The sequence below is a fragment of the Trichomycterus rosablanca genome, chromosome 4, assembly GCF_030014385.1.
Source record: "Trichomycterus rosablanca isolate fTriRos1 chromosome 4, fTriRos1.hap1, whole genome shotgun sequence".
NCBI lineage: Eukaryota > Metazoa > Chordata > Actinopteri > Siluriformes > Trichomycteridae > Trichomycterus > Trichomycterus rosablanca.
The window spans coordinates 5977181-5994480 of record NC_085991.1 but is presented as its reverse complement, the minus strand read 5'-3'; the positions used below and the strand labels follow the sequence as shown (position 1 = coordinate 5994480).

Genomic DNA, 17300 nt, shown 5'->3' with positions numbered 1-17300 from the left:
ATGTATACTCTTTTTCTATCAGCTCCACTAACCATATAGTTTACTAACCATTTACTGACTTTCCCTATGGGATTAATAAAGTTATCTATCTATAGAAGCACTTTGTAGCTCTACAGTTCCACTGTCATCCATCAGTTCCACTGCATACTTTGTTAGCCCTCTTTTACCTTATTCTTCAATGGTCAGGACTCCCAGGACCACCTCAGAGCAGGTATTATTTAGGTGGTGGATCATTCTCAGCACTGCAGTGACACTGACGTGGTGGTGGTGTGCTAGTGTGTGTTGTGCTGGTATGAGTGGATTAGACTCAGCAGCGCTGCTGGAGTTTTCAAATACCATGTCCACTCACTGTCCACTCTTAAATTATACACACCTGCTTTGTTGGTCCACCTTGTGGATGTAGTCAGAGATGGTAGGTCGTTTGTTGCTTATTATTGTTTTACTATTATTGTTGTTGTTCTTGTTGCTTATTGTAGCTTTTAAGTTAACGTTATCCACAGTATTCAGTGAGCTTCAATTATTTAGCAGCTGTTGTCTAATGCTAGAAACTGTTAGCCTTTTAGCTAACGTTACCTGAAGTGTTTCAGTTCAGACTACCAGTTAACCTGAAACTCACCAGATAACATTACCTAACAGTTTCCATTTCCAAATTACTCTCTATCTTAATCCAGAACTCATTAATAGACTTTCTGCTTATTTTTTGCTAAGTAAAAAGTTGTTAAAATTAAACGTTTATTTACCTCACACGAACGAACGATTCCTCTTCTTCAACGGCTCGCGTCGCACTGTTGCTATGGTGACGCTCGTCTGCGAGCACCAGCCAAACCCAGCTGTGGTAACAACTGGGCCGGATCTGGCTACATTCATTCTGGCCGATTCTGACACTCGGTCCACTGTGCCGATAGAAAAGTGGGAACTGGGCCAGATGATTGTGCTAGCTGGGATGCAATTTGACAAAACTTGAGAGAGTTTGTCATGAAAAATGGGATTGTTTGTTTGTTTGTTTATTAGGGTTTTAACGTCATGTTTTACTCTTTGGTTACATTCATGACAGGAACGGTAGTTAATCGATACACAAGGTTCATCAGTTCACGAGGTTAGATCAAACACAGTCATGGACAATTTAGTATCTTCAATTCACCTCACTTGCATGTCTTTGGACTGTGGGAGGAAACCGGAGCACCCGGAGTAAACCCACGCAGACACGGGGAGAACATGCAAACTCTACACAGAAAGGACCCGAACCCAGGACCTTCTTGCTGTGAGGCGACAGTGCTACCCACTTAGCCACCGTGCCGCCCCGAAAAATGGGATAAACTGCCTAAATCCAGCTGTGCGAAGCTTGTGCCGACATATTCAAGAAGAAAGCAGTTGTAATTGCTGCTAAAGTGACTTCTAAATACTTTTGTGATTTCTGTAAAATATTTTAGTCATTCATTTTTGTTCAGTTCATAACAAAACTTGTCTTTACTTTGTTATTATGGATGATTTAGTGTAGATTAGTGGGTAAACAGCAGTTATATCAATTCAAAATCAAATCCACAACACAAAAATGTGCAAACATTTGAGTGTCTGGATACTTTTAAAGTTCACAGTAAATTGAAATATTGCTTTTGTTATTTTAAGTTCAAATGTAAAGAAAAAATACTATCACATAAGAGCTGGAGCAAGCACCTTTTAAACTCCCATTACCTATTAATTAAGTACTTATAACTCTGGTCATATTTGTTTGGGGGCCTACCAAGCTTTATCATCTCTTTAAATATATATAAAGATCAAATCAAATTATATAAAGATTGGTATTTTGCACAACTACATCATAACTTGGCAACTCTGTATAGAACAAATAATTGTTTCAGCAGTTTGTGTAGGTGCCGCACAGCACCAGGGTCCTGACTTCAAGATTCACTTTTGGGTAATGTCTGTGAGACGTTTGGCATGTGTTTGGCACCTTTCTTAAATATGCAGAAGGTGGATTGGCTGCTTCAAATTCCCAAATGTGTGAAAAAGCAAACAAATTGTTGTGCTTGGACCCATTACCACCCTAAACATGATGATGTTGTTAGTTTAAATGAAAATACATTAAACAAGTGGAGAAATAAAGAAGCAGTTAGACTTTTAGCATTCTTATCTTATACAGTATTGCTATTCCATTTTATCTGACGGGCGAACCACTCGCGCATGCGCACAGTCGAATTCAGCTAGTTCGCTTTAGCCAAGTTGTCATGCTAAAATGGAAACATTGGATAACGACGCCGTCAACGAGGCCGTGTAAGTCGCATTTTGTACCTTAAAATAAATCTACGACATATTCGTCAAATAAATAATCAGTTTGTTGTTGGCTTGGTGTGCTTACTGTTTTTTATTATGCGAATTTTGGGCAAAGGCAGTTAGCCTGATTAGCTGCTAGGCTAACGGATGGATTAGCTAGGTGTGCAAGCACGTTAGCAAAAACAAACCAGTTTATGTATTATCCTATCGTAAATAACTACTTAAGTATTGGTGCATTATTATAAAGAGCAATTTAAACTTTTTTTTGTAATTTGTCATAATATCACAACATTGTGTGTTTTGACCAGGTTAACAGTGTTCCACACAGTTCAAATGTGATAGATAGATAGATAGATAGATAGATAGATAGATAGATAGATTGATAGATTGATTACAGCAGCTCAGGATACACTATAATAAAACAATTGTATTTAAACAAAAAAAATTGAGATTTATTATTATTAATTTATTATTAGTAGTAGTATTATTTTACATGCAGATCATTTTACTTTCTAATCATACAATACACAACAGCACAAACTTTACTCATGGCTTTTTGTTGACTGTTTTTGTTCTATAACAGTGTTATAGAATAGTATACACCGATCAGCCATAACATTAAAACCACCTCCTTGTTTCTACACTCACTGACCATTTTATCAGCTCCACTTACCATATAGAAGGACTTTGTTTCTCTACATACTTTTTAACCTGCTTTCACCCTGTTCTTCAATGGTCAGGACCCCCACAGGACCACCACAGAGCAGGTATTATTTGGGTGGTGGATCACTCTCAGCACTGCAGTGACACAGACACGGTGGTGGTGTGTTAGTGTGTGTTGGTATTAGTGGATCAGACACAGCAGCGCTGCTGGAGTTTTTGAACACCTTACTGTCACTGCTGGACTGAGAATAGTCCACCAACCAAAAATATCCAGCCAACAGCGCCCCGTGGGCAGCATCCTGTGACCACTGATGATGGTCTAGAAGATGACCGACTCAAACAGCAGCAATAGATGAGCGATCTCTCTCTGACTTTACATCTACAAGGTGGATCGTCTAATAGAGTGGACAGTGAGTGGACACGGTATTTAAAAACTCCAACAGCGATGCTGTGTCTGATCCACTCATACCAGCACAACACACACTAACACACCACCACCATGTCAGTGTCACTGCAGTGCTGATGATCCACCACCTAAATAATACCTGCACTGTGGGGGTCCTGAGCATTGAAGAACAGGGTGAAAGCAGGCTAAAAAGGTATGTAGAGAAACAGATGGACTACAGTCAGTAATTGTAGAACTACAAAGTGCTCCTATATGGTAAGTGGAGCTGATAAAATGGCCAGTGAGTGTAGAAACATGGAGGTGGTTTTAATGTTATGGCTGATCTTATTGTTATAGGCATCTTAACATTTAGAATGTTATCGCTTACATTTTCACTTCCCCCTACTTATGTTTTTTGACTGATAAATCTTACAGAAGTCTGACTGGATCGAGTGAGGAGGAAGAGTTGAGGCCCAGTTCGTGTGCGAACCCAAAGAATGACAGCATGGAGAAACATAAGCGGAAGAAACACAAACATCATAGCAAACACAGAAAACAGAAATATTCACCAGCGGAGGAGAAGGAACACAGGCACAAGCACAGACACAAGCATAAAAAGCGAAAACGCAGAAATTCTTCCAAGATGGATGATGACTACTGTCTTGAGGACACGGCTGAATCTTTCCTATCAAAAAGGTCTAGACTGGATGATTTGGCAGCTTTGGAGGCGTTGGAGAGGCAAAGAGCCATGATCCAAGCAGAGCTTGATAATGAGCTGATGGAGGGAAGGGTGCATTCAGGAATGGGGTTAATATTGCAAGGATATAACTCTAGCTCGGAGGAGGAGGAGATCCCAGAAAGGAGATGTAATGGAGTGGATGAATGGACAAATACGGAGCAGCTTTATATGGCTAAGGTACCAGAAAGCTATCTTGTTGCTAAAGATGCTGAAAGAAGTCAGCATGATTCCATAGACTTTAAAAAACTGAGTTCCCGGCGACGCAGCAGAAGCAGGTCTAAGGAGAGAACTGTCAACCAGCACACCTCGGATAAAGGAAAAAGTAGAACCGGACCTGATGCTGAGGATAAGGAGAGAACTCCTGGTCCAAATCCATCTTTGGAAATGAAGCCGTCCCGTAACATTCAGCAGTCCAGAGATGCCGGTCCAGGATCACAATCTCCTGTGATATCTAGAAAACAGGAGACATGCAAGAATCCAGAGACAAAACAAGAAAGTAAAAGGGACTCTTCACCTTCAATCCGACAGCCTCACAGCCCCCCTAAATCACCGCAGAGGACAAGACGCTCCAGATCTAAAGACAGACATGAGTGTCTTCCTCAGTCGGACCACAAACGAGACAGGGACAGGACCTCAATCAGGTCTTCTCCTAAGGAGCTCCTAACAGGCAAGGAGAATAGATCCCCTCAGAAAAGGCAAGGCCAAAGTTCCACACTGAATGTTTCTTCTCAAAGGACCAGGGAGCATCGATCCCCTCAGCATCCCAGCTGCCGCTCCACACCCCGCAACAGATCCCCAGCCAGGAGGGGTCGATCTCGCTCCACTGAAAGGAGACAACGAGACTCTGACCGCCAGAAGCTTTCACCTGTCTGGTTAGAGACCGCACTTACATGCACTAACATACACTTTATGGCCAAAGGTATAAACACAAAGGTCATACACACACAATATGGTCAAAAATATAAATATAAATGAACACATGACTTGAGTTTGTTGGACATCCCATCCCACTAGCAATGCCTATGACCCCTTCACTCTCTCATCAAGTTCTTTAAGTGTGATTTTGTAACTGTTTGGTTCCCTAGTTCATTTTTAGTCGGGAAACCACAGCAATATTTAACTTTTAATTAGGTGCTTGAGATGTAAACACGATGTATAATGCCTGTTCTCCTATTGAGAACCACTGATGTACAGCAAAAGAACCGTGCTGTTCTGTCGATGCAGAGCATTTTCATCACATATTATGCTTAAGTTTATAAATGTATTCTGGTAGTGTAAAGATGTGCGAATTAGTCAGAAGCTCTTTATCAAATGTACATCTTGTTTACCTAATGTAACTGCTGTAAATTCTATTATACTGTATATAATTCGATATACTGCTTTGCTGAGAATGTCTGTCTGTCCTATAGGATGCGTTCTCGTGATGACACAGGCAGTTACAGACAGCGAAGTCCTTCTCAAGGCTTTAAAGGGAGGCTAAGCAGATCTCCCAGGAGACGCCCTAGCAGGTCTCCTCTTCCCAGGCGAAGGTGCAGGCCAGTTGTTTAACCGTAGCGTAACATTTATTTTCCCACAGATTAACAACACAGTTCTAATGGATTGGTATACTGGCAGGTTAATCTTGTTTATTTTTATTAATTTTTTTTGAGTACATCTTGAGTTAATTGATTGCATGCTGTTTTCAACATTTGTTCTGTGTCAATTTAGGCCTGGGAAACACGACAGATTGGATCACAGGCAGCAGCAGCGACTGGGGTCTCAGAAACTGAGGAGAAAAAGTAAAGAGAAAGACGACAAGTTCAAGGGCAGTCTTTCTGAAGGCATGAGAGCGGAGCAGGATGAATCCGATGATGACGTGTAAGTGTACAGGAGCAGTCTGCTTACGTACCAGCGTTATCCAAACACAGTTCCAAAAATGTTTAATTGATTTGGGTGGGATAAACACACCTACAGCTAGATATCACACATTACTTTGATGTGTTCTAATTATTAATAGACATTCATTCATTTTCATTGTTAACATTGTGTTGTGTCCACACACAGACTGGAGGATTTCGATGTGGATGAAGATAATGAAGAATCTCTGATAGAGCAGAGGCGGCTTCAGCGCTTGGCAATTGTGCAGGTACAAGTTCTGTTATCGCTGACCCTGTATCATTAGTTACTAGAACTTATTTTTTTAATAGACTATACATAATTTCCTGAAAATGTGGTACATTGTTTGAAATTCAGTAAAAACTATAACCTGCAGCTTACTCATTCTCTTTAAATTTTACCTGTCGAAAGAACTTTTTTTACTAACTTCATGTACTTCATAATAGTAAACACATCTAGAATTTGATGCCTGCAAATAAATATTGTTTTGACACATAGATATAAAGCCTGGATAGGATAGGATAGGATAGGATAGGATAGGATAGGATAGGATAGGATAGGATAGGATAGGATAGGATAGGATAGGATAGGATAGGATAGGATAGGATAGGATAGGATAGGATAGGATAGGATAGGATAGGATAGGATAGGATAGGATAGGATAGGATAGGATAGGATAGGATAGGATAGGATAGGATAGGATAGGATAGGATAGGATAGGATAGGATAGGATAGGATAGGATAGGATAGGATAGGATAGGATAGGATAGGATAGGATAGGATAGGATAGGATAGGATAGGATAGGATAGGATAGGATAGGATAGGATAGGATAGGATAGGATAGGATAGGATAGGCAGTGGACTGAAGGCAAAAATCTGTGCGTCTGACGCTATGGCATGGAATACACAATGCTAATACATTATTTAACTCTGATCTTGTCCCTGATCTGTATTGTGTTTTATATAGAAATATAAAGGAGTGAGCGATGATACGACTAAGTCCGGGGATGATAGTCCTCAGAGTGCCAGCCGCTCACCCTCTCCAGACGACGTCCTTGAGCGAGTCGCAGCTGACATCGAGGATTTTGATCAAGAAACCCTTGACATCTTTGAGCCTGACATAAAGACCAAACATGTGCACAGCCAGGAGAAAAATGGTACAGTTTATTATCTGTAAATACAGACCACCTTTCCTAAAACATTGAGGCATTTTGTTAAATGTAATAAGAAGAATCTGTTATTTCCTTTGTCAGTTAAATTACAGATTCTTGTTTTTATTGCATATTACAAAATGTCCCAAATGTACAGAAATGATGTTTGTAATATGAATAACAGCAGTCAGTATACTGCAGTAGTTTTTAGCTGGACTACATCTGGACAAAAGCTAGTCTTGCAGGTTATATTAATATATGCCAATAAAAGGCCAAATTAGCATACAGCACCTGGTTGAGAACGCCTGCGGTATTGTGTTGAAACACCTTTAAACAGTAAGGGTGCATTTACATGAGAAGCGGCAAAACTGCTTTGCACCCAGTTTACCGCTGACCTCTTCAAGCTTCTCCAGTGAGACGAACTGTTTGATATGACACCGTAAAAGCAACCCAGGCCTTATGAACAATGCTTAACGTGACTTATTGTATTAAAACAACGAGTGAGTAATTCAATTAGTGGAGAGAACTTATACTAACAGTTAGGGCTGGGCGATTTTGCAAAAAAAATAAATCTCGATTATTTTAAAATTATAACCGATTGTCGATTACGAGTTCGATTTTTTTTGTTCTTGTATAATGCAATTGAAATAAGACTCAAATTTCTTTTTTTGTGTTGTAATTTAAAAGAAAATAGTAACACCACCACCTATAATTATCCTTTCAAGGGACTCAAACTTTATAACAATAACAATATCACAATAATTAACAATAATTAAAACAAAATAGAAATCTGAATTATCTACATCCTTTATAAGAATAGCTCTTATTTTAAATATTGTGCAGCAGAACCACCTTACATTAGAAAAAGAACTACAAAAAGTTATTTACAGGTTTCTTAAAAAGAACACGAGCCTGTACTGTGCTGTTTCCACCACTGAGTGAGTCTGTATCAGTATCTACACTGGGGGGGGCATTAAGTGATCACTCAGCTCAGCTCTGATTTTGTCCTCTTGTGACTCTGGGGGGTGGATGGAGGGGGCACGTTCTGCTTCTAACTATATGGACTACAAGTCCCATGCTCTCATGGACTGTCACGTGACTGTCACATGTCCCGGTCAGCCAATCCTGATCGCGCTCATCGGAGTTTTGATTCAGTTCAGCGGTGTTTGATTCAGTGAATCTGAATGAAACTCTTCTGTTTGTGTCTCGTTTTGCGGATCGTGTTTGCGCTCCTTATTACTGAATCTAACCGTTACCGTGTATAATCCTTGTTGTCTTCCGTTTACTGTGTAGTTTATCCTCAGGTTTTGGACTCTGACCTGGTTTTGTACACTGTTTTTGCCCTTTTGATATTAAACTTTCCCTGATTTATATTCCGCGAGCGTCTGGTCAGTTTCTGCCTCGTGACATGTTGGTATTTTAATGAAAATATAAAGTATGTAAACAATCGCGATTATCACATTCTAACATCGGGTGAAAACGCTCATGCGAATTAATCGTGAAAATCGCCCAGCCCTACTAACAGTAATAAGTAAGAGATGTTTAGTGTTCCTATGTCGTTCTTTAGGTACATTAAGCCACGTTAAGCTTTTTTTTTGATACAGTAAGTGTTTTAAACTCTCTCGGAACCCTGAGCTTTACACACGTTTAAAAATGAAACAGTGAGGAAAATACAACTAACCATACATAAATGTGGATGCTTTCGGAGTGGATTTGACAGTAATTCGCACAAATGAAGATTCGTCTCATATGACGTTTTACTACACCGCTCAAGCCAAGCGCTGAGCAAAGTTGGTGCCAACGCGCAAAACGCTTCTCATTTGAATGTGTCCTAACTCTTGAATCATTACATTCTGTGGGTGGTCTTACTGAAACATCCCTGACGTCTACAAAAGAGACTTATTTAAATGAAGATAAGTGACGATGATGTGTTATTTTCTGCTCAGGAGCTAATATGAAGAAGATCTCAGCACCTGACATGTTCACAGAGTCGGATGACATGTTCGCTGCTTACTTTGACGTAAGTAGCCAGGAATTGGTTTTGCATTGTACGGTCCATGGCTTTCCATGCTTGAGTGCTTAAATAAACTTGTCTGTGTAAGAAGATCCGCACCGCTAGAGTTGCAAAGCCCCGTCCAAGATCTTTTCTTTCCCTTATTGTCTTTTCACTGTTCAGGTAAGCTGAACCCCTTAATGCTGTACTGTCAGTAGGACAATAGGATCAAAGTGTCATATTCACACACCTGGTTTGGTAATATGGCTTTCAATATGGCAAAACTCATGGATGTGATAGAACAACAAGACTTCAACAAATTTATTACAGGCTTTATACTTTGCGGCAACAGCTTGGGCAAGATCTTTTCCTTTTCCAGCAGGACTGTGTCCCATTGCACAAAGCATTAGTCTTTGTCTAAAGGCCCGAGCTCCAGTGGCCTGATTAGAGCCATGACCTTAACTTAACTTCATATTAATGCCCATAGATTTGGAACAATACATTTAAACAAGTTCATGGTCAGGTGTCCACATACTTTCGGGCAGATTTTTAAGATTATAACACTGGTTTCAGTTTGACTAATTTTGTACTCACCTTTGAAACCTAAATGGTTCAACATTGCATCCAAATGACATTTTGGGCGGCACAGTGGCTTGGTAGGTAGCTTTGTCGCCTCACAGCAAGAAGGTCCTGGGTTCGCTTCTCAGGTGGAGCGATTCGGGTCCTTTCTGTGTGGAGTTTGCATGTTCTCCCCGTGTTTGTGTGGGTTTCCTCCGGGAGCTCCTGTTTCCTCCCACAGTGCAAAGACGTGCAAGTGAGGTGAACTGGAGATACAAAATTGTCCATGACTGTGTTTGACATTAAACTTAAACTTGATGAATCTTGTGTAACCAGTAACTACCTGTCCTGTAATGAATGTAACCAAAGTGTGTAAAACAGGACATTCAAATCCTAATAAAATTAATAAATGAACTGTAAGCAAATTTTTTATTACATTAGACTTCCACCAGGGGAAGCCCTGTTGCGTTTGGGTTGGGACCTTTCACACTGGTGCTTTGCATGAGTTGTTGCTGACTTATTCTCCTGTCTCAACATTTTTTGGGAATTGTCTTCTCAGAGTGCAAAGATGCGAGCGGTCGGTATTGGAAAGGACTTCAAGGAAAACCCCAGTCTCAAAGACAACTGGACAGATTCCGAGGGCTATTATCGTAAGTAGGATCAGAAGGGTCCTAGTGTCCAGCTACTTCTTCATAATGAAATAATAGCAGTGCCAGTGCCAGTCTGAACCACGATTTGTAATGTGTATCGTTATTCATGTTCAGGGGTGAACATCGGAGAGATGCTGGATAAGCGGTATGACGTGTATGGCTACACCGGACAGGGTGTGTTTAGTAATGTTATCCGTGCAAGGGATTTAGCTCGTGCTGGTCAGGAGGTTGCAATAAAGATCATACGCAACAATGAGCTCATGTGAGTAAACCCATATTTGTAATGTGTTACAATATTATTAACTGAACAGATTTAGGACTTGTTGCTGGGATAGATTCAGTATGGGAATTTGTGATTTGTCCAGGCAGAAGACGGGCCTTAAAGAGCTGGACTTTCTGAAGAAGCTGAATGACGCAGACCCAGACGATAAATTCCACTGTGTGCTTCTCTTCAGGCACTTCTACCATAAGCAGCACCTGTGTTTAGTGTTTGAACCACTCAGGTGAGTTTGGCTTGTTTTATTTTAAAGCCCACCAAAAATGTGCCAGCTTTTCATTCATTAGCAGTGATTAAACCCTTTATAAATGTTTGATCTGGTCCCAGTATGAACCTGCGGGAGGTGCTGAAGAAGTATGGTAAAGACGTGGGTCTCCACATTAAGGCAGTGCGTTCCTACAGCCATCAACTCTTCCTGGCCCTTAAACTCCTCAAGCGCTGTAATATTCTTCATGCTGACATCAAACCCGATAACATCCTGGTAATAATTTCCAAGCCTCAATAATTACCAAGGCTCCTCAGCGTCCGGCGTCCTTCGTTTCTTAATTTTAGTCTCTTTCACTAGGTAAACGAGTCCAAGACCATACTCAAGCTTTGTGACTTTGGCTCAGCTTCTCACATCGCTGAGAACGACATCACGCCCTACCTGGTCAGCCGGTTCTACCGAGCTCCTGAGATCAGTAAGTCTGCCATTGTGATGGCTAATGTTAGTACTGCTGTATTTCTTTATTTTATTTATTAGGATTTTAACGTCATGTTTTAGACACTTTGATTACAATCATGACAGGACAGGTGGTTACTGGTTACACAAGATTCATCAGTTCAAGTCTTTAATGTCAAACACAGTCATGGACAATTTTGTATCTTCAGTTCACCTCACTTGCAAGTCTTTGGACTGTGGGAGGAAACCGGAGCTCCCGGAGGAAGACACGGGGAGAACATGCAAACTCCACACAGAAAGGAATCAAACCCAGGACCTTCTTGCTGTGAGCCACCCGCAAGTTACCGTGGTGTAAAGACTGGGGAAGTGGGGATTGATATAGTAGGTCTCACCACAGTGACTTTAACAGAGAATTTATGGGGCGGCTCAGTGGTTTTGTCGCCTCACAGCAAGAAGGTCCTGGGTTTGATTCCCAGATGGAGCGGTCCAGGTCCTTTCTGTGTGGAGTTTGCATGTTGTGTGTGGGTTTCCCCTGGGAGCTCCGGTTTCCTCCAACAGTACAAAGACGTGCAAATGAGGTGAACTGGAGATACAAAATTGTCCCTGACTACCTGTCCTGTCAAGAATGTAACCAAAGTGTGTAAAACATGACGTGAACATCCTAATAAATAAATAAAATAAAAAAGAATTAATGATTGAGCTGCACATTTTACACGTTGTTCTACACATATTCACCTGGGCAACTGCATCCTTTTTGTTTTGCAGTCATTGGAAAGCCGTACGATTATGGAATCGACATGTGGTCTGTGGGCTGCACACTGTACGAGCTCTACACGGGGAAAATCCTCTTGCCCGGAAAGACCAACAATCACATGCTTAAACTTGCCATGGACCTTAAAGGAAAAATGCCCAACAAGGTAAAATATGTTTAATAGACTTTAATAGGACTGTCACGATTGTAACATTTTAGTTGACTCTAGTTTGCCACTCTTGTATTTTCCTACACATTAAATGCCGTGTATCCTGTAAAAATAAATAAGTACGCTACCCCAATACCGCTAACGTTCAGGTTTCCTGGGCTCCAATCTTAGAAGTGCTACTGGCCTGTCGGGCGTCTGCATGGATATGTAGGGTGGCTGAACCAGCCTAGCCATTCAAAGGTGCAGGTCCCAGGCCCAAATGATAATAGGAGGGTAGCGCCAGGAAGGGCGTCCGCCGTAAAAACTGGATCAGATAGTATAATATTAATAGATCAATTAATAATACAGATGTTCGACAAAACAATAGAAAGCAGGCGGTCGTTTTAAGTGATCACGATTAACTCGAACAGTTACGTGATTACATGATTGGTACATTTGAACCTGTGCTTTGATATCTGATTATGATGATGTATCAGAGTAAATGAGTAGCAACAACTTAGTAACCACCTAGCAACACCTAAGCAATCGGTTTACAGCACACAGTAACAGTAACTGCCTAGCAAAAAAAAATAAAAATAAAAATCGGTTACCATAGCAACCATCTAGCTATACGTTATCAACCAACTGAGAAAACCATAGCATCAAACAACACCTTGGCAACCGCCTAGCAACTCTTTAAAAAAAAAGCAATCTGTTACCATAGCAACCATCTAGCTATACCTTATCAACCACTTAAGAAAACCATAGCAACCTTGCAACAAACAACACCTAGCAACTCTTTAAAAACAGTCTGTCACCATAGCAACCATATATGTATACCTTAGCAACCACTTGAGAAAACCATAGCAACAAACAACACCTCAGCAACCACCAAGCAACTAAATAGTGTCTGCTGAGCAAGCAGCTAAGCTGCAACCACCTCTCTGGTAGTATTTGTGCTTAGATATCTGATTATGATGATGTGTCAGTGTGTCTGCATTCGAACAGACTAAATATTGTCGTAATATTCACAGATGATCAGGAAAGGCTTGTTCAAGGACCAGCACTTTGATCAAAACCTAAACTTCTTGTATACAGAGGTAGATAAAGTCACAGAACGGGTAAGTACATGCACGTCTTCACTTGGTAAATGCATTCATTACAAATACTTTGCTTCTGAGCATTCCTAAGCTTCTCAGCTGTCCTCCTAACCATTTTCGTTTACACCCCTTATTTGCCCTCGTTCTTTGTCTTCCTGTCTCCCTCCCACTCCAGGAGAAAGTGACCGTGATGAGCAGCATCAACCCCACCAAGGACCTGCTAAACGACATGGTGGGCCGCCAAAGGTTACCAGAGGAGCAGCGGAAGAAGGTGGTTCAGCTCAAAGATCTTCTGGATCAGATCCTGGTGCTTGACCCGGCTAAAAGGATCAGCATCAACCAGGCCCTGCAGCATGCCTACATCCAGGAAAAAAATTAACCGCTGGTCCACAGATCTGAGGACTTACCGGATCAAGCACTCACAATCGACCAGCAAAGTGATGGTTTTGTATATATTGACACGACTACAGATGAGACATTTTAATATTTAAGTAACGTTAAAGCGTTTGATGACCTAAATGGCAGAGTTATTTTAGCTTTATTTTAAAATTATGCTCCTTTGCTGAAGTATGAATTATTGCTCTTGGCGCTTGAACGATCTTCAGGGTGTTTTATAAAGTCTCGAGTAGATTTGTTTTGACCTTTTATTGTCTTTTCCTGACAGAATTACGGGAAATCATGACTGCAGCTGGGAAGCTCAGTCTATCTGTATTAAATGCACATGCTGTAATCTGAGTCTGAATACGCCACTCCTGACACACTGTACATGATGACAATGTTGGTTCAGCGTAAATGCCGTCTTATTCCACATCTCTCTCAGGTGTTAAGAGTGGCAGCGTCCACTGGTGCACTGGCCTGTAGGTGTGTGTCTGCTGAACCTCATGAACCCTACCAGAGCCCATCTGCAGGGAAAGCCATCTCTGTAAAGGCAGGTTGTGTTCCTCTATCAGTACACTGAAGGTAAGCTTGCTCACCCGAAATGCCATCATGGTTGCTTTGCTAATAAATTTGGCTTTAGGAAATCGACTGTCGTTCAGCAGGCACATACAAAATCTGGAAAGAAATGCCAAGGCACTCGTTTGTGGGGTGAAAGGCGAATCGGGAAGGTTTTCACTGCAGAGGTGCCTTCAGTGTACTGCTTGTAATGGTAATATGCTGTTTAAAGGCAACGTCTGTGATCTTTTAGTACCCAAAGTGGATTAAGAAAGTATTCACTCTTTGCGCTTTGGTGCTTTTTGTGTTGTGGATTTGATTGAGAGTGGATGTACTTAATCACCCGTAACTTAATAACCCGTAATGGTGAAATAAAAACATGTTTGGAAAGTTTTAGGGGAGTGAATTAAAGATCAAAACCTGAAATCTCTTAGTCACTGAAGTATTTAGACTTTTTGAATTGTGGTCAGGAACAACAGAAGTCAACTGGCCTCAGTATCCAGATCAATAGTAATAACTTACACTATACAGATTCACAGTATACAAACAAGCACCTGCATAATAACAACACACTACAACAACAGGGCCTGTGGGGATTGCAATTTGAGTTCACTGGACATAGTTTGGAAGAGCAAAGCAAATATCTGTAGAGAGACCTGAAGATTTAAGTTTACAGACTCTCGCTATCCAAAAAGACTTGTGGCTCTAATTGCTGCCATAGGGACTTCTACAAAGTACAGACTAACCTCTATTTAACGGACCAAACGGGGGAGGACTGGTCCGTAAAATGTGATTGTCCAAAACAGCGAGGTTTTTTTCCAAGGGGTGCGAAAACATAAAAAAACACAGGTCCACACTAAGGTCCACAAAAGTGCTAAACATGCACATATGATAAGCAGTAAAATGAACAACATAAATAGATATTTAAATATGTAATGTAAAACCTGTAAATAAATATTATAATTGGTGTACTGTACTATTGGGGAGAAATCTCATTCACCTTGTGTGGTGAAGGAGATGTTTTTTTTTTTGTCATGATCGTATAGTGGGGACTCGGAGTACTAGAATTTGCAAACATTAAACATAAAACACTGAGAAAAAGGCGAGAACAAAGCGAGCCTCCCTGCAAAATAGCTTATCATTCATGCAAACAGAGAGACGTGCGCCGGCTTGCGGACAATTACTGAACTACTGGTCTTGGTACGCTTCTCGTGGGAATTTTAAACAATCGAACCGGACATTCAGTTTTCTAGATTTTGTCCGTTACATCCAAAATTCATTAAATGGAGGTCTGTTAAATTCAAAATGGGTTTGGTTTGAGTAAGAGAGTGTAGTGTAAAAATTTTAAAACGTTTTCACTTACATTATGGGTGATAAAGTGTAGACTGATGGATAAAAATAGCAATTATTATAAATAATCAAAATCAAATCCCCAACACCAGAGCGCAAAAAAAAAAAAGTCAAGGGGTCCGAATACTCTGTGAATCCACCATACAGACGTTTTACCTAAAGCTCTCTGTAAGATGTGCATGTACTGATGAAATGCTGTGCACTTGTATTTGCCCCGTATTGTGTTGTTTTGCCTGTGACTGTAATTTTTGTTCTGATGCGACCGTGTTGTCTTTTAATACAGGAGCATTCCTCATCTGCTCTATGAAATCTGCTTGTTTTGAGCGGTAATTGCTTCTTTACTTCATATCGTTTCAGATAAGTAGAATAAAGACTAGCTAACTTTAAAGGATTAAGCTTGCATAGCATTCTTGGTACACGTTGCCCTGCATGTTAACTGTAAATCCACAATGTATCCTACATATCTAAAATAAAGATCTAAGGTGGGGGAAAAAAGAAAGACATTTTTCATAGACCTAAAATGTTTTGGTCTGTTGTGTCCACCCACTGGCGGGTAACTGTGTAAGATAACGAACACTTAGTACAGACTCGTCTCCGTGTCATTGACTGGAGGCTTAAGCTTTGGTTCCAGTTTTACTGATACTAACTGCTCTTTTCTCCCACTGTTCCCTTGTGGTTGCTGAAAGTGAGAGTATTATCTCCGGCCAAAGGAGCTTCTTCTCTGTGCACCATCCTTCAGAGACAAGACCACCACAAGGCCCCCTACGCAGGTCTCTTCTAAAGGCATGTGTAGCTTCAACATAGCATAGACAGAGAATATCGTTCAATATCAAACTGAAACATAGATAACAGTCAATTATGTGGAAATATGAACGCATTTCAAATTTGATGTCTGCAACACACGTGTTTACTTTCTGAGAGCTCCAAGGTAATGCACATGTAATGGCTTTTCCCCTTTCGCACACTGAAATCTTTTCACAATTTTATGAACCGTAGATGGTAAAAGAATAAATTATTAGCACTTGTATTGAGAAGGTTTCTTTTTTTGAACTGGTTAGCAGTTCTCTCCTGAAGTTTGGCACATAGTAGTGAGCCACCACTGATCCTTTGGTGGATTCTTGTTTTATACCCAGTTATGAATCCGTCACCTGTTACCAATTCACTGCTTATTGTGGAACTCTGTTACATTGTATGTATTATTTTGCCTCTGTCCAAACTTTTTTGATGTGTTGCTAGCTTCAAATTCTAAATGTGTTTCTATTTACAAGATACAATGGAAGTTAATCAGAGATTCCTTTTTTATTGCATTTTACACATCGGAAATGGGGTTTCTATTTATTAGGCAACCGTTTTGCTCATACGCTCTCACTCACTTTCTCAAACGCTTATCCAATTAGGGTCGCAGGGGGGTGCTGGAGCCTGTCCCAGCTTCTCAATGGGCGCAAGGTACACAGTAACACCCTGGACGGGGCACCAATCCATCGCAGGGCAGACACACATACACACACATTCACCTATAGGGCAATTCAGTGTCTCCAATTAACCTGACTGCATGTTTTTGGACTGTGGGAGGAAGCCGGAGCTCCCGGAGGAAACCCACGCAGACATGGGGAGAACATGCAAACTTTGCACAGAACGAACCCAGGACCTTCTTGCTGTGAGGCGACAGTGCTACCCACCGAGCCCCATGCTGGGTCTGTGGCCAAAACTTGATTGTTTTTCTCAGTTTGTGGTCATACAAACTACTCTATAATTGTATTTTATTTATTATTCCTTTAATGCTACCAAAAATAA

General features: G+C 40.8%; 1 protein-coding gene across 2 annotated transcripts; it reads left to right on the top strand.

Moving 5' to 3' along the window:
• The first annotated feature begins 2204 nt into the window (after window positions 1-2204).
• Window positions 2205-16574, top strand: prpf4ba (pre-mRNA processing factor 4Ba). 2 transcript variants are annotated; one of them, XM_062993892.1, is made up of 17 exons: window positions 2205-2271; window positions 3755-4930; window positions 5468-5587; window positions 5766-5915; window positions 6102-6183; window positions 6902-7091; window positions 9032-9105; window positions 10196-10286; window positions 10401-10548; window positions 10652-10789; window positions 10891-11044; window positions 11129-11243; window positions 11990-12141; window positions 13158-13244; window positions 13399-14183; window positions 15790-15832; window positions 16193-16574. In XM_062993892.1, the coding sequence occupies exons 1-15, from the start codon at window positions 2234-2236 to the stop codon at window positions 13600-13602; spliced, it is 2919 nt and encodes a 972-aa protein (XP_062849962.1). In that variant the 5' UTR covers window positions 2205-2233; the 3' UTR covers window positions 13603-14183; window positions 15790-15832; window positions 16193-16574. The 2 variants fall into 2 exon arrangements, with proteins under 2 accessions (XP_062849962.1, XP_062849961.1); XM_062993891.1 differs by lacking the exon at window positions 16193-16574 and having other exon boundaries at window positions 15790-15894.
• The last annotated feature ends 726 nt before the right edge of the window (window positions 16575-17300 follow it).